The following is an 18432-nucleotide window of genomic DNA, read 5'->3' on the forward strand; positions in this document are numbered from 1 at the left end:
CAGGATCCACAACCTGCAGTACTCACCCCAGTGGGTTCACTGTCAAGAACAAATAGGTGGATGTGTAAGAAAGATCTGCCATCAAAAACATGCTGCATAGGAGTATGCGGCTATTGTTATTGTTTTCCTCCTTAGAGACCACGTGTACCTCAAGATGGCACAGGACGATTCCAATGGAGTGATAAAGAGTACTTTGGACGCCAAGGTTATTTTTTTTTCCCTTGGTTGATGTTTCTTAAATACCCTCTTGATGTCTTAAGAATTCTTTAAATAAACCACGAATCAAGAAGCTGAATTTTAACTCAGGTCAAGGAACTGACTAGATGCTATTAGTCTAACATTGGGTGAAGCATATGCACACCCTGGAGTGGATCAAAACACTGCACCAGGGACTTCCCTGGTGGCACAGTGGTTAAGGATCTGCCTGCCAGTGCAGGGGACCTGGGTTCAAGCCCTGGTCCGGGAAGATCCCACATGCCGCGGAGCAACTAAGCCTGCGAGCCGCAACTACTGAGCCTGCGCTCTAGAGTCCGTGCTCCACAGCAAGAGAAGCCATGGCAATGAGAAGCCCGTGCACCGCAACGAAGAGTAGCCCCCCTCGCTGCAACTGGAGAAAATCTGCGCGCAGCAACGAAGACCCAATGCAGCCGAAAATAATAATAAATTTAAAAAACAAACAAAAAAATACCGCACCAAGAGATGGGCCATGGTGAGTGTCAGTAAAATATTAATCCAGGTAATTCTAGCTGGGGGTACCTTTGGCTTATAGGCTGCCTAATTTTAACATGGTCCCAACTAATCTATAACTAACCTGAGGCACAATAATGCCACAGTGTGGCTTGAAGTTTAACCAAAATTACTTAAACAGAACTATATCAAAGTTACAACCAACCTGGCCTCGCATAGACACCTTCACCATACCTCCTTACATCTGTATGCCAAATTATAGTTTGTTTGTTATATGGGTTAGGAAACAAAAGATCAATCATTCTGTGATTTGATGAATACTATGTTGTTTTACTGAGACGGCTGTTCACTTAATAGAAATACAACACAAATTTATTTAGAAAAATAACGTTTGACACTGGTAAAGGGGTGTGAAGCAAGTGGGGAATTTGCTAAATCCAGTCATATCAATGACTAGTGTGGCTTCACATGAACTAGATTTATAACTCAGAACTAGGATATCAATTCAGAAAACAGTAAGTTTAGAAGTTTATCATACCATCAAGTGGCCAATGGGGCCGCTCTGCGGTAAGACTAGTTTTATCTGAGCTATAAAAATTATTGCAGGCAATATTATCACTAATGGTAATAATTTGGCAAATGGAAGTCAAAATACACAGACAGGTAATGACTTGCTGTGCTCGTGCAGTTTAGATGATTGAAGACCCAATGTAAAGGCTTCTGCTGTAATGAGGATTAACCACACAGTAATTAATGGTAGCTTGAAGTGGAACGGTAATCAGGTAGCGGAGAAAGCAATAAAAATGTCCCAATAAAGGTACTCAAATAAGGGCAATAAATGTTTTATTGTAACAATCTGGAATTGTAAAATGGTCCAGTGCAGACCTAGATGTTGTCCCAGATTGTAGAGTGGTAATACCAAACCACCACATGCACAAAAAAGGGATGCAATTTATTCAGTGACAATTATATTCCTCCCAAATTGCAAAGCTAAATAACTACTTCTACTGAAAGTATGAATGCAACTCTGCTGAATGACCAGTGGAAACAGTCATGGTTTTATATCATTAATAGGTGGGAAAAGGGGACTTCCCTGGCAGTCCAGTGGTTAAGACTCCGCGCTTCCACTGCAGGGGGCGCGGGTTTGATCCCTGATTGGGGAACTAATATCCCGCATGCTGCGGTGCAGCCAACAAATGAACATAAAAATAAATTAAAAATAGGTGGGAAAAACAAGAGTATATAAAGTTTGCCTTGGCAGTGTGGGATATGGTGATATTCCTCAAGACCTGCCTTAAATACAGAATCAGGGAAAACTCAGTTGATGACAGATGCAGAGAAGGTATGGTGACTTTGACCCAAACATAAAATAGGATAGTACATCCCACTGCCTTATATACAGGTGGATGGCAGATTTTACGTTAGCCATGTGTTTATCAAAGGCCATTATAAATTATGCTGTAATGGATCTATTACCAATCAACAAATCCTGGCTGCGAACAGAACTGGCTACAAGGAACAGAATACTCAACTATGACGCTTAAGTTGTAAAGACCACGATGTCAGGGCACTGAGCTAGTGTCTCTGCAATTCTCTTGTCTTTCCCTCAGGGTACAAGTTAACTGTTACAGTTCTTCACATCTCATTTTCTTTTCTTTTTTTTTTTAAATTAATTTATTTATTTTTGGCTGCGTTTGGTTTTCATTGCTGTGCGTGGGCTTTCTCTAGTTGTGGCAAGCAGGGCTACTCTTCGTTGCAGCGTGCGGGCTTCTCATTGTGGTGGCTTCTCTTGTTGAGGAGCACGGGCTCTAGGCGCACGGGCTTCAGTAGTTGTGGCATGCAGGCTCAGCAGTGTGGCTCGTGGGCTCTAGAGCGCAGGCTCAGTAGTTGTGGCGCACGGGCTTAGTTGCTCCGCGGCATGTGGGATCTTCCCGGACCAGGGCTCGAACCTGTGTCCCCTGCATTGGCAGGCGGATTCTTAATCACTGCACCACCAGGGAAGCCCTTCGCAACTCATTTTCACACTAACACATTGAAAAGCAGGAAATGTGAGTGGAGGCAAAATGCAGCTTTCTTCACAAAATGTTCTCTCTCTGGTCAAAAAAAGAAACTCCTTCCAAGAACCCTCCTTCAGGAGACTTTCTTTTACATCTCATTGGCCAGAACCAATGAGATGAGCCCATCATAGACCAGTCACTGGTATTACCAAGGAATTATTATAAAAGGCTTAAACTAACCCAGATACCTACTCTAAGTACACTGTCACCGGCTCAAGAACTGAATAGAACTGTGGTTCCTGAGCAAGGAAGAAGCAGGTGCAGGGAAGACTGTTGGGAAGGTAATTAACAGTGCCTGTTACACTGGCCAACAGACCAGAGAGTCCACGGATGGTAAAACGAGGAAATAAAATTCATTATACTTAATGAAAATATCACAAAACTACCACAGAAAACATGTTTCCCCTTAAGAAGATCTAATACAAGGTACATACTAAGAAACGTTAAGGAAAAACCCATTGTCTAAGTAAATGCAGGGACTTCATTCCTTCATTCCATAAATATTTACTCAGTGCCTACTATGTGCAACCTGCTGGTCTAGGTGCTAAGGGTACAGTGGTGAACAAAGAGCTTACACTCTAGTGGTTCCTGATATAAAAATTGTGCATTTTACAGAAATGAACAGCAGTCATGCCTCTATAGTAATTCAGAAGACTGTACCTTCTACACATTGGCCAAATTGCAAAAAGAATGAGTTTGTAGAATTATAGAAAGTTCACCACACATTAAGTTATTAAAAGAATATTAAAATATTGATGATGCATATTTGATAAGGTATTTTTCTAGGTATTCAAAATATTTTAATGTACATTATCTTTACTTCCCCGTTGACTATGAAGAAAGAAAGGGTAGATATTATCACACAGGCCCCTGAAGGATGAGAACCTGGGTCTCCTGTACCTCTCAAATCATTCAGCTTTCATTACCAGCAACAACTTTCCTAGAAATAAGTCTCTAAGATTAAGCCTGCTCAAAGATAGAGGCAAAAGTTCTTAGAACATGCAAGAAGACGACCCACCTCCTCATTTAAATTTATTGTGGCTGAATGATGGCCTATGAGAGAAAGATGTGATAAAGCGATAATTGGGGATACAAATACACATCCACACATCTTGGATTTAACTAGGGTCTCTGCTGTGTTAGAAAATAATTTACTAGAATTTTACTAGAAGAAATAGCCTTCAGGACAGGGTGTGGGGCGGGATTTAAAAAAAAAAGAAAAAAGAAATAGTCTCCAGGGAGCTTTTAACTCCATTGTCTGGCGGGGTTCCTTGAGTGTGTCAAAGAGAAAGAGGACCTGAAAACTGTCAGTCCCACAGTTATGTTCTATTTGCCTCAATTCTCAGAGAATAAGGAAGAGGGCAGACCTATATATATATTCAGAAGCAATGGGCCCCAGAAACCAGAAGAAGGTCATCAATCATTCAACTTCAGGACAATATTTAATCAATAAAGACCTTCTCACAGAACAGAGAATCCAACACCAAACCCCTACATATACCACCTTCCAATATAAGAAAAAAATCTCTGATGTAAGTTAATTTTCCCCTTAGTAATGGACTGCTTAGAGGTAAGAAGATTGCTCATCTTCTGATCCAAAACAGAGCAGAGGAGACACTAGAAAAGGTCCAAGTGGAAACTGTCATTTCAACAAAGTAGGGGAGGGTTTCAGGGTTTTAGGAGAAGTACATGCATGAAAGGAAAAATATCTTGACTTACTTTTTGGTGAGCCGAGGGTCCAAAGGAGGGTGCTGTGCTCCATACACGGGCTGGATGCTAAAAGCAAGGAAAAAAGGAAGAAGCAAGTTGTCAGGAAAGTAAATATGTTGGGTGAGTACCACCTGAATCACAACATTGGAAGGGACTTTGAGAAGCAGGTTGCCTCCAAGAACAACTATACCCAAGCCAAAGGATAGCACCCTACTCTTTAAAAAAAAATGTTCATCTTCCCTGGTGAGGTTTCAGTGCCCTACGTAACTGACTGTCAGGAAGTTCTATCTGTAAAGAAGGCAGCATGGAAAGGCTTTAGAGTTGGAGAGAACAGAGTTCAAATGCCAGTTGTGGCATCTACTACCTCTATAAACTTGCATTAAATTACCTGACCACTTTGAATATGCTTTCTCATCTATAAAATTGGAATATCACCTACCCCAAAGGACCACTTGGACTACAAGACAGTGAAGCAACACCACAAATCAAGAGTAGAGTGACCCACGGGACTCTCACACACTGCTGGTAGGGGTATAAAGAGATACGACCGCTTCAAAAATGTTTGGCTGTATCTAGGACGAACAAAATATGCATACCCTAAGACCCAGTATTTTCATTCCCAAATATATATCTTTAGAGAAATATATAGATATGTGTATCAAGAGATACATATAAAAGTGTCCATAGCATTATGGATCCTTTTAGCCCCAAACTAGAAACAACCCAAGTGTCTATCAACAGAGAAATAAACTGTCATGTGTTCACATAATAGAATACTTTACAGCAACGTAAATAAATGGAGTAAGGCTGAAAGTAATGTGAATGGATCTTACAAATGTCATGTTGAGCAAAAAAGCAAAGAATAAAAGAGTAGATACTATATAATTATATATATATATATATATATATATATATATACACTTCAGAAACTGACAAAAATGATTTCTATTGTTTAGGGATGCATCCATAGTAGTAACACTATAAAGAAAGCAAGGACTGATTAACATAAAAGGACGTGGTTATCACTGAGGGGAAGGAAGGAGGTGTGAGAGAGAACAGACACAGGGGGATTCTGGGGTGTTCACTTTGAGATTATTTATCAAGTATTATACCAAACAATTGTTTCATGTACTTTTCTGTAGTAGTTCACAGTTTTTAAAAAAAAAAGAAAAAAAGAGTGACCTGAAAATAATTGTTTATCAATCCAAACTGTTAAGTACAAAGGTGACAGAAAAACATGTTTCAATATGTAAGAACTCAGGGAATATGGTCTCCCTGACTCCTTCCTGAAGAAACTACTAGAGGAAAAACTTCTATTAATAATGAAATAAATGGAGAAACTATAGCAAAAGGACTGATGGAGAGCATTTAATTGATTTTACCTTAAGCCTGAGTCTTAAATTTGAGGCTTTATGGTTGCAGAAGAGAATGTAAAAATAATGTAATTGGCAAATGTTAAAGTGGGATGGAGGAAAAAGTAGATTGAAATAAGTAGACTGATTTCCTTATCTTTTACTGACAAGGCTCAAAAGATATTTAAAGCTGATAGCTCAAGTAATATAGGTATAAGTATGTTTCAAGATATAAAATAAAACTAAGAAAAATAATCAACTAAAAGCAAGTGAGGAGGAGGCAGGAAATATAACTACTAATTTTATCATTACTCATGGCAGGGAGTCAATAGATACTGTCTGAAGAAATATGGTAAAAAGTTATACGCAATCACTAGAATAAAAAGATAAACCTTTCAAATCATCAGAATATACACATGCACACCCACCTCCCAAAGCAAGTACTGTCCTGATTGTGAAAGATTTTTTTAAAAGAAAATATTAAAAATAGAACTAAAACCAAATATATCAGTCTTTCCAATAAATATAAATGGGCTGAACTTTCCTATTAAAAGAAAAAGGAAAAAAAATAAAGAAAGAAAGAAAGAAAGAAAAGAAAAGAAAAAGGATTATTGTCAATGGGGCTGGTTAAATAAATTACAGTACATCTGTTAAAAAGAATTAGGCAGTTCTACATCCACTGACATGAAACATTCATTGAAAAAAGATGCAGAGGGCTCTTCCCTGGTGGTGCAGTGGTTGAGAATCTGCCTGCCTATGCAGGGGACATGGGTCGGAACCCTGGTCCGGGAAGATCCCACATGCCGCAGAGCAACTAAGCCCGGGCACCACAACTACTGAGCCTGTGCTCTAGAGCCTGTGAGCCACAACTACTGAGCCCATGTGCCACAACTACTGAAGCCCACGCACCCTAGAGCCTGTGCTCCACAACAAGAGAAGACACTACAAGGAGAAGCCTGCGCACCACAATGAAGAGTAGCCCTCGCTCTCCGCAGCTAGAGAAAGCCCGCATGCAGCAACGAAGACTCAATACAGCCAAAAATAAATAAATAAATTTATTTTAACGAAAAAAGATGCAGCATTATATGCACAATAATACCTCCATTTTTGTAAAAATCTTTAAAATAAAATATATCCACATAATTATATATGATCATGTCTATGTATTTATAGTGTATCTCTGAAAGAACACATAAGACACCAGTAGCAGTGGTATGGAAGTGGAACTGATGACTGGAGGGCCCTGTGACAGAGACTTAGTTTTCAGTGCAAACCTTTTTGTACCTTTCTGAATTAGTATTGTGTACATTATCACCTTTTTAAGAACTAAATTAAGCAATCTTAAGAGGGTTGGGAGGTTTAAATGGGATAATGTGTAAAAAGCCCTTCAGCACAATTTCTGCAGGTAGTAACACTAGCAAGTAGTGAGGTGAACGCTGCCTGGCACACACTCAGTGCTTAAGAAATGTTGGTTTTCTTCCTCCTTCCAATTTTTGTAATTTATTCCTTACCTAACATTTAGAAAATAGAACAAGTTTACCAAGTACCTACTTTGACATAACAGATGTGATCCTAAAGTTGCTTTTAAATAAAAATGTAGCCAATTCACGTTGATTTCTACTAAGATTCCAAAGGGGATATTCTTTTTTTTTAAAACATCTTCATTGGAGTATAATTGCTTTACAATGGTGTGTTAGTTTCTGCTGTATAACAAAGTGAATCAGCTATACATATACATATAACCCCATATCTCCTCCCTCTTGCGTCTTCCTCCCACCCTCCCTGTCCCACCCCTCTAGGTGGTCACACAGCATGGAGCTGATCTCCCTGTGCTATGCGGCTGCTTCCCACTAGCTATCTATTTTACATTTGGTAGTATATATAAATCCATGCCACTCTTTCACTTCCTCCCAGCTTACCCTTCCCCCTCCCCTTGTCCTCAAGTCCATACCCTATGTCTTCGTCTTTATTGTGTTAGCACGCGGTATTTGTTTTTCTCTTTCTGACTAACTTCACTCTGTATGACAGACTCTAGGTCCATCCACCTCAGTACAAATAACTCAATTTCGTTCCCTTTTATGGCTTAGTAATATTCCATTGTATATATGTGCAACATCTTTTTTATCCATTCATCTGTCGATGGACACTTACGTTGCTTCCATGTCCTGACTATTGTAAATAGAGCTGCAATGAACATTGTGGTACACGACTCTTTTTGAATTATGGTTTTCTCAGGGTATATGCCCAGTAGTGGGATTGCTGGGTTGTATGGTAGTTCTATTTTTAGTTTTTTTTTTTTTTTTTTTTTTTGCGGTACGCGGGCCTCTCACCGCTGTGGCCTCTCCCGTCGCGGAGCACAGGCTCCGGACGCGCAGGCTCAGCGGCCATGGCTCACAGGCGCAGCCGCTCCACGGCATGTGGAACCTTCCCGGACCGGGGCACGAACCCGCGTCCCCCGCATTGGCAGGCGGACTCTCAACCACTGCGCCACCAGGGAAGCCCTATTTTTAGTTTTTTAAGGAACCTCCATACTGTTCTCCACAGTGGCTGTATCAACTTACATTCCCACCAACAGTGCAAGAGGTTCCCCAAAGGGAATATTCTTGTGTACCATCTTTAGTTATGACTATGTCCCTGACTTTTTTAGTTGTAAGAATCCCTACTCCCTGAACTTCTCTGGAAGGTTAAGTAATTTGTAAATTAACCATCACATGTAGGACCACAGAAATACAAACAGTACTACTTGACTGTATTTATAGAGTATCCTAGGCAGAGGAAAAGAAGAGAGAGGGATTAAAGAATACAGGAAAGTTTGGCTTAGAGAGAGAAAGCTTAGACAAAACAAAAAGCACAAACAAACTAGAAAACCCAAAGGGACATTGATTTCTACTTTAATGTTTGCAAATACTCTGAGTACACCTGAACTCTCCAAGTCCATAAGCTTCTATGTTAGTAAAATATAAAGATCAGAGAATAAAATTTGCAGGAAGATTTCAATGGGTAAGTTGGGTTGGGTGACTGAGTAGAAAAATATGAGAGAATCCTTAGGTTCTCTCCATAAATGAGTATTACCACCTGCCAGTAATCCATGCAGAAAAAAAACAATCCTAATTGTGCAGGTTTAAAGGCCAAAGGCATCAATTACCATCCAAAGACTAAATGAAGACAGACAGAAAGATCCTGGTGATTAAGGTGCTCAATTTCCTGGCATGTATAATTCACCTATCAACCTGTACCATCCACTCCTCCCAAACCCAAACTCAACTCTAGAGCAGGCTGGTCTCTACTCCACCTTCCAAAAACACCTTAAATACTAAACTGGGCTCTTCTGCCTACTCCATTTTCAAAATCTTATCTGTCCTAAAAAATTCCTTCAAATTCTACACCCACTGCCCCATAAGACCTTCTCTGAGCATCCACTAACCCATTCCTTCTCTGATTCCCTAAAATGCAGACATCAGGGCTTATATTGCTTTAAAAAAAAATAAGCTATTTTTTAAAATAAACTAGATTTAGACCATAATACAGGGTACACCCAGGTAGGTGCTTAACACCTACATAAGAAATAAGACATTATTGGACTTCTCTGGCGGTTCAGTGGTTAAGACTCTGCGCTTCCAATGCAGGGGACGTGGGTTTGATCCCTGGTCAGGGAACTAAGGTCCCACATGCTGCGTGGCACAGCCAAAAAAAAGAAAAGAAATAAGACACTATGGAGTTGAAACCCCAGCACAACCCTTCCTCCCTTCCTAGGAAACCATTTTATTGAATCTGGCATTTTTCACCCTCATTTTTGTTTTTACATTTTCTATGTATGTATCCCTAAACAATATATAGTGTTGCTTTGCATGTTTTAAAGACTTTATATAAATGACATCATACTGTATTTATGACTTACTTTGACGCTAAATCATAAATGCTACTTTAAATACTACTTAATTTCATGGCTGGCTGGCTGATTTCTCCAACACAAATTTAAGAAACATTTGCTCTACCACAAATGTAAAAGGCATTTAATTCACATTTTCAAAAACAAAGAAAAGTACAGAGAAAGATATAACATCCATGTACCCATCACTCTGACTTAACAAATATTAGCACTTGTCACATTTCTGTTTTTAAGAAAATAAAGCGTTAGAGAGACTTCTGAAGTCCCAGTTGCAGTCCCCAGTCCCATTCCCCTGCCTCCCCAAGAGATAACCACTATCCTGAAGTGGGTACAAAATCCTTCCCGTCTGCTTTTATACTTTTACATATATTCATGTATCCATAAACAACATATAATATCTTTTTTATGTTTTAAAACTTTACATAAAAGACTGCATGTACATATCGGTCTACATCTTGCTTTTCTCACTCAACAATGTGTTTTTACCCAGCTCTGCTTTTAAGTTTTTCTGATTACAGAAGTAACATATGTTAAGTGGAAAAACTGGAAAGGCAGTAATATGCAGCATCCTCACCAGGGGAAGCTGTGCTGCCAAGGAGTTTTTCAGCTTCTACTGAGCAGTGGTGGCACCATGTCTTTTTCTGGAGTCCCCTCACCACCTGGCAGAGCATGACACACACCAGCAGGCACTTAACAATCCTTAGTGAGTCAAGGCTGGAACTATACAAAACCCAGGCCTCTGTTTAAGCTGACTCCTGTCTAGCTAGACCTAAAAACAAGAGGCAATCACACTGCACACACAGAGAAAAGAATGCCACGGGCTGTGCTACAACAAAGACAAAATGAAGCAAAAATCTCGGTCAATCTCCGTTGTTCTCTTCAATAAACCAACGCCAAAGGATGTATTGGCATAGCTGGTTCACGTAGTCAGAACGGTGCGTAAAGCTTGGCAGGAAAAAATCAACAGGTGTTTGTTCAGCACTGACAGAGGAGCTAAAGCAAACATGGGAACAGAGCTATCCAATTTAAAGCCAAACATGCTGGCAATCAATGCAGGGTCACACACTCACTTGATGGAAGTCTTCCAGAACTGGCTGTTTCAGGGATAATTCAGTATCTCCTAGTCACTGACTTTATCAATAAAGCATTTTCAAGTTAAGAATAGGTGGTAATGTACCTGCCCAGATAGGCTGGGACCATTACGCCGAGTCTACTATCAGATTCATTAGTGTTCTGAAAAATGACCAAATGACAGAGACGGTTTCAGTTAAAAATCCATGGGCTCCTAAGTAATTCGAGTGATTAGACACTTTTCTCAACTTCACTGAATGTTCAAAGAGCTCCTTGACTTTCACAATAAACACTTTTGCTTAAAAAGAGGGAGAAGCCCTCCCCAGAAGGGTTGGAAATAAGAACGTGGGAAATGAGCCAGGCTTTGGCTCACATTTGTCTCTCCTACTCCAAGTCTCATCCGCAACTTTTCAATGGCAGCGTCCACACCCTTGGACTGGATGAGGTGCTTGGACAGACGGTGTCTAAACCTTCGCAGAGATTGAGGGAAGGGGGAAGCAGTAGCAGAGTGTGGATCAGAAGTCAAGAAATTTACAGTGTCCTTTGGGGCAAAGCCACTTTCCCCCTCTGGCCTCAGTTTCCTCACTGGCAGTGCTCTTAGGGTGGAATTCTAACATTCTACAATTTCGTGACACTCAGATGTTCAGTGGGGCCAGTGATTCACTGATTTCAAAAGCACAAGACGGAAAAACCCACTTCTGGCGTGCCCCCCCCCCACAAACCTACTCTTACCTGTAGATCATGCTTTTGTGAGTGACAGAGCAAAAGAGAAATATCCAGTGACACGAGTTGGAGTTGGCAAGTTTAACATTCAATGTCAGAACTGGTAAGAGCCTCAGAGCTCACTTGATCCAGACTTCTCATTTCATAGATAAGAAAACTGAGCATGGAGTAGTTAGTACGTTGTCCAAAAATGTGGCTTTTTCTGAGGATAGGACACCACAATCTTACCTGACCACCCAAGCCAGAAACCTGAAGGTGACATCTCTTTGGCACCTCCTTCTCCCTTACTCCCCAAATCCAATGATTTACCAAGTCCTATAGATATTCCCAAACTTGTCCTTTATTGCCATGGCCCTAGTCCAAGCCCTCTTAACCTCTCCCTCTACTAACTGCAGTAGCCTCCTAACTATAGCTGACTTGAACAACGGGGATTAGGGGCACCGACTCCACTCACAGCAGGGAGACCAGTTAGGAAGGTATAGCAGTGGTCCAGGCAAGAGAGGACTCAGTCTGATCCTGGTAGTAGGGGGAGAAGTGGTGAGAACAGCTCATATTCAGGATATATTGTGACAAGCCAACACAGGACCTGCTAATGAATTGGATGCGGCAGGAAGATAAAGAGAAGGATGAAAGACATTAGGATTTTTGGTCTGAGGAACTTGGTCAATGGGCCATTAAGTGAGATGGACAGAAAACCTTTGCAGGAGTGGGCAGATGTGGAAATCAAGAGTTCTGCTTGGATGTGTTACGTGAGAGATGCTATTAGACAGCAAAACAGAGATGCATTAACTGTACAGTATCCAGGGACTTCCCTGGCAGTCCAGTGGTTAAGACTCTGCACTTCTACTGCAGGGGGTACAGGTTCAAACCCTAGTCAGGGAACTAAGATCCCACATGCCTCGTGGTGTGGCTAAAAAAAAAAAAAAAAAAAAAATTGTTCAGTATCCATACAGCAAAAGCATCCAGCACTAGAAATCAGGTTTCTTTAAGTCTAATTCACGGCTATTTTTCTCAGTGGTTCTCAAAGTGCAGCTCCCAGATTAGCAGTAGCGGTATCCTTTGGGAACTTCTTAGAAGCTCAACTTCTCAGATTCCACCTCAGACCTACTGAATTAGAAACTCTGGAAGTGGGCTTCCCTGGTGGCGCAGTGGTTAAGAATCTGTCTGCCAATGCAGGAGACATGGGTTCGAGGACTGGTCTGGGAAGATCCCACATGCTGCAGAGCAACTAAGCCCGTGAGCCACAGCTACTGAGCCTGTGCTCTAGAGCCTTTGAGCCATGGCTACTGAAGCCCGCATCCCTAGAGCCTGTGCTCTGCAACAAGAGAAGCCACTGCAATGAGAAGCCCGCGCACCACAATGAACAAACACGCAATGCAGCCAAAAATTAATTAATTAATTAATTTTAAAAAAAAGAAACTCTAGAAGTGGGGCCTGGCAATCTGTGTTTTAACGAGCCTTCCAGGTGACTCATTACAGTTTGAGAACCACTGCTCAAAATCATACTCTTCATCGCTAACAAACACCTGACAGCCACAGAGACCCTGCATTAGGCTTCTTTGTGCCTCCGTAAACCCTCTGTCTATTTAACAACAGGTGGTATTTTTTTCCACCCAGGACTCACTGGGGGCTCCAGACACACCACTGATCAAAGTTTTTCAATTCCAGTTTCAGAAACTAGAGCAACTAGGAGAAACAAATAAAAATAGGAGCTACTGTAATCACAACTATCATTTTCATAATGGCTAATATTAGTGAGTACCTTCTATGTACTTTCTATGCATTATCTCATTTAATCCTCATAACAGCCTTATAAGGTAGTCTGTCCCCATTTTACAGACGAGAAAACTAAGGCACAAGAGGTTAAGTAACTGCCCAAGGTCACACAGTTAGAAAGTGGCAGAGCTGGGATTTGAAACCAGGCAGTGAGGTTCCAGAGCTTGCATTCTTTTTTGTTTTTTCTCCTTTTCTGGAGATATAATTGACATATAACATTGTGTAAGTTTAAGATGTACATTCTGTTGGTTCAGTACACTTACAGTCGCCCTCCGAAGTTTGATCCACGGTTGGTTGAATCTGCGGATGGATGTGGAACCCACGGATATTGAGGGCCAACCATACTGCCATTTCATATAAAGGACTTGAGCATCTGCAGATTTTGGTATCTGAGGGGGTCCTGGAACCAATCCCCCCCAGACACTGAGGGCTGACTGTACTGCAATATGATTACCACTGTCGCATTGGCTAACACCTCTATCGTGTCACATAATTATCATTTCTTCTTTGCGGTTAGAACAATTAAGATCTAGTCTCTTAGCTACTTTGAAGTTTATAATACAGTGTTGTTGACTATAATCACTATGCTGTCCATTAACTCTCCAGAACTTATTTATCTACTAGTTTCAAGTTTCCAGAGTCTGTATTCTTAACCACATGGTACATACTATGTCCTGTCTTCCTAGGCATCCACACAAGGACCATTTGATGTATTAAGTACATGGGGCTCTTATGAATAACTGAAAGAACTTAAAAAAGATGTTTAATTCCATCAAATTACCATATGACCCAGCAATTCCACTCCTACATATACTCAAAAGAATAGAAAACATACTTTCACACAAAAACCTGCACGTGAATTTCATAGCATTATTCATAATAGCCAAAAAGTAGAAACAACCCTAATGTCCATCAACTAATGAACGGATAAACAAAATGAGGTACTTCCATACAAGGAATATTAGTTCGCCATTAAAGGAATGAAATACTGATACATGCCACAACATGAATGAGTCTTGAAAACATTACACTTAATAAAAGAAACCAGGCACAAAAGGCCTCATATCACATTATTCCATTTATAGGAAATGTTCAGAATAGGTAAATCCATAGAAACAGAAAGATTAGTGGTTGCCAGGGGCCAGAGGGAGGAAGGGATGGGGAGTGACTACTAATGGCTATGAGGTTTCTTTTCGGGGTGATGAAAATGTTCTGAAATTAGTGGTGATGGCTGCACAAAACCATTTATACTCTAGATGAATATACTGAATACCACTGAATTATACACTTTAAAAGGGTGAATTTTTATGATATGTGAATTATCTCAATAAAGCTATTATTTTACAAAGGGATGTTGTTGTTGTTGTTTCTGCGGTACGCGGGCCTCTCACTGTTGTGGCCTCTCCCGTTGAGGAGCACAGGCTCCGGACGCGCAGGGTCAGCAGCCATGGTTCACGGGCCCAGCCGCTCCGCAGCATGTGGGATCTTCCTGGGCCGGGGCACAAACCCATGTCCCCTGCATCGGCAGGCGGACTCTCAACCACTGCGCCCCCAGGGAAGCCCCAAAAGGATGTTTAAATCATTTTGAACTTGAGGCTATTTTACTACATAAAATTCCTATTTGTTGTAATTAAGGTTGCTGGATCATGATCAAAGAAACTGAAAGTAATCTGCCATCTCTTTGAATTTTTACCTTTCAATTTGCAAAGAGTAAACTAGTTTCACTTCTAGGTTGCCATGGACCTAGACACAGTTATCTGTGTCATTTCCCCAACCAGAGAAAGTTTTTCTTCAGTATGACTGAAAGAGCACAAATGCAAAAGTTCTGTTCTTGAGAAAACGTCCTAATATTTTCCTTAAATCAAAGCACGTTCTATCTAAAAGACCTTTAGTTTTCTCCCATAACCAGGGGCTCCTGGAGCTTCCCTGCTAAAAGCACACAGCTGAACAATGTTTCTCTTCAACAAGCAAGGTACTATTATGAATTCTGGCAACATTTTAATGCCTTAAGATAAACAATGAAAATAAATACCTAGCACTGGAGTAAGGATCAGAGAACCATTCTTTTAAATGTTTACTTTCTCTAATAATAACAGTAATACTAATAACTACTACTTATCAAGCAACTATAATGCGCTAAATAAACACTGTCCTAGGTTCTTCACAAATACGGTGTTTAATTCAGTCCTCACAGGAACCTTTAAGAAAGTATTTTTATCCTCATTTCACAGATAAGGAAACTGAGGCCTAAAGAGATTAAGTAAATCATTTGCCCTTGATCACACAGATAACAGCCCCATAATAATCCAAGTCTTTCAGAACTCAAATGTTCTCTCTTCTATTCCTGTATATTCCTCTTCAAAATGAAAAAGGAAGCCAGAAACTTGAAGAAACTGAAAAGACTGCTCTTCCTATCTCACAAAAGTAGTGCTTTGCAAAAAAGATGACTGTTTCTACAATCCAAAAGAGGAAATATGAAAACAAAAATTGTTAATAACGACCAGCAGTCAGTAGGCACAAAATACTTTGCCATGTCCCACATCTCAAACACTGCTTCCTGATTTAACAGTTTTCCCATAGGTTCTGATTATAACCTTCAGATGTCAAAATTTAATGATCTCACCATGGAAATCCCCAGAGAACAGCAGTTAGCGAGACTGGAGAGCTCCCTAGACCAGGAAGGAAAAAGAATCAGTTGGCAGGAAGTGGTGCCTATCTAAAAACATAGAAGTCTTTAGCATTAATATTAACACTGGGATTCCACAGCACTTTAACCTGAAGCTATTTCTGCATTACCTTGTATTACTTAAAGCTGATCCCCAGATGTCTAACAGGATCCTAAATAAAATAAGACTGCTGCATAACAACCACTGACCCTCATTTCTCTCTTGCTATTTAAAAAAAAAAACCCACAGGTTTAAAGGATTATCCCTGAATCAATCAATAAGGAAGGGTAGCACGTGGGGCACAACCAAACATGAATTTCATTATCAAGTAGACTGTGGCTGTCAGAAATCTTAAATTTAAGACTGTAATATACACTCCTTTTACTCCTTAGGACTACCCCCAAACAGATTTAAACTATAAACCAACAGTAGACTGACGAATGTACAATTGCTAAGAGACTCAACATATACCAAAAAGGGGGTGATGGTGGGAGTGGAGAGTAACTTAGAAAGTCCGTTCTCCTACTAAACAATTTAATGCAAGAAGTACATTACCAGGCAGAGGGGAAGAGGTCACTTGGGGTTGAACAAATCCTTAGAAAACGCTAAAGAAATATTCTCAATTCTAGGTCACCCTCTAATAATTCCTAACGGGAAAGGGCCAACTCAAGATAAAGTAAGGTCGAGCTTAAGAATTTTCCTCACTTTTCTTGTCCCCCCGCAGACGCTCCCACCAGAACTTTTTTGGGAGTCCAGGAGAAAAATTCGTACGTGCAGAGCTGGGGGAGCGACGGAAGGGGCCATCCTCGTGCAAACAACTACCTGTGCGCGGTGGAGACCCCCCTCCCCCCACGAAGGAGTTCTGTTTAAAGTGAAAAGCAGCTCTGGGGATGGCCTTTCAAACCCAGGACCGACACTGATTATTCACCCAATTCCACTGTCCCCTATGCCCGAACTCCGGCCACCTCCCGGCCGAGGGCAGCCCCTCCAGAGCCCTACGCCCCCAGTCCCGGTTCTGCTCCCACACCCAGCCACCTCCAAAGCTCGGTGCCCGCTCCTTTGCCTGACAGCTGTCCTCCCGCCACCAGGCAGCCCCAGCTCCCCCCGCCCAGGTTCCCCAAACCAGCCTTCTTGAGTCGCTGACGCCCCAGGCCCGCGGGATTTAGGGTTTAGGATCTGGAAGGGTTTGGTCCAATCCCCTCTTCTCAGCGTCCTAGGCTCACCTCCCCGGTAGCTTGGCGCTCCTCTTCCAAAACTGCTTGCTGTTCTCGGCGGCCATTGCTCCGGCCCGGGGAAGGCCCTGTAGGCTGGCCAGGGGGGTACCCAGCGAGATGCCCCCAGGACCCCGCAATCGCAGGGCCAGCCCAGGCCGCTTCCCCGCTGCCGGTCACCCTCTCCCAGCTCCCGGGGGCGCCATCTTGGATGTGGGCACCCTCCCACCCAGCGCCGCTGCCATTGGTGGGTTGCGCAGGCTGTGGTCAGACAGACCAATCGGGAGCTGGAATCCTGCAGGCCGCTGAAGCCAAACGGTAACGTCAGGGGCTGGGCACACAGGTGAACCGGTCAGGCGGAGCTTGGACGAGCCGGGAGGCGGGGCTGAAAGTTCCTTAACCCAGGCAGGAGAAGCAGCAGGTAAAGAAAGGGACCTATGGGAAGGAGGAGAGGGTGCTGTTTTCTTTGGGGGGTAATGAGGTTCCTGAGTCTAATACTTTTTGGAAAGAGAGAGCATATATATTTATATACATAAATCTTTGACCTAAAAATAAAGGCCCATGTGTTGGTTGCAGCCCATTTTTAACATCTCCCAACTCAACGACACTCGTTATTACCTTCTCCCCTCCCCCGTTCCGTTCGGACCCTGATATACTTTAATCTGTGGAGGAAGATCGATACTGACCTGATGGCCCAGAGTTGCTAACTGTTCAACACGTGAGTAACGGTTGGTTCACAAGAGCCTCGCTCTCCTCAGGTAATTGATCACTATTAAAGGACTTGTGCTGTAGGTGAAATTCAAATGATCAAATCTCCGTTTCAACCAATAACTGTCACTTTCTGACTATGAGAACCCAGATGCTGACACACTTCTTATTTTATCTATCCGGTTCAGACTACAAAGTAACATTTCTTGAGAGGACATAGCGCATCTCCAAGGCATGAATCACAAAGATTAAGGATGTACCCTCAAACACCCTTAATGTCCCTTATTAATCAATTATATATCCTTCGCCCTTGAATTTATTTTCAACCTAGTTTTGACTCAGAATGAGATTTAATATTAGCATTTTGAATCCTTTTAATGTCTTGTCGGTGTTTTTTGCTCTTTTTGAGTTTCTGTGGTTGTATACCACAGTGACTGAGGTGGGGCCGGGCGGGGGGTGGGGGTGGTGCAGGGAGCACACCCTAGTCCAGAGTAGTTTTTGTCCCAACGAAGGACTGATGAGATAGGCTGATCGTTCTCCAACCCCACTCCTGGTTACTGCTAGCACAGTCCTTCCACATAC

At 41.7% G+C, this 18432-nt stretch overlaps 1 protein-coding gene across 1 annotated transcript in view; it reads right to left on the reverse strand.

Annotated features, from left to right (window-relative positions):
* Positions 1 to 17335, reverse strand: part of TBC1D22B (TBC1 domain family member 22B) — a 64937-nt gene extending 47602 nt beyond the window's left edge. The window contains exons 1-2 of the mRNA XM_082664705.1: positions 17155 to 17335; positions 4464 to 4520 (exon numbers count right to left, since the gene is read on the reverse strand). Of these exons, the coding sequence (XP_082520831.1) occupies positions 4464 to 4520; positions 17155 to 17210 (113 nt within the window). The 5' untranslated portion in view covers positions 17211 to 17335. The remainder of the gene's footprint in view (positions 1 to 4463; positions 4521 to 17154) is intronic.
* Between the last annotated feature and the right edge of the window lie 1097 nt (positions 17336 to 18432).

Source organism: Grampus griseus (genome assembly GCF_964374135.1).
Source record: "Grampus griseus genome assembly, chromosome: 10".
NCBI classification, from domain to species: Eukaryota; Metazoa; Chordata; class Mammalia; order Artiodactyla; family Delphinidae; genus Grampus; species Grampus griseus.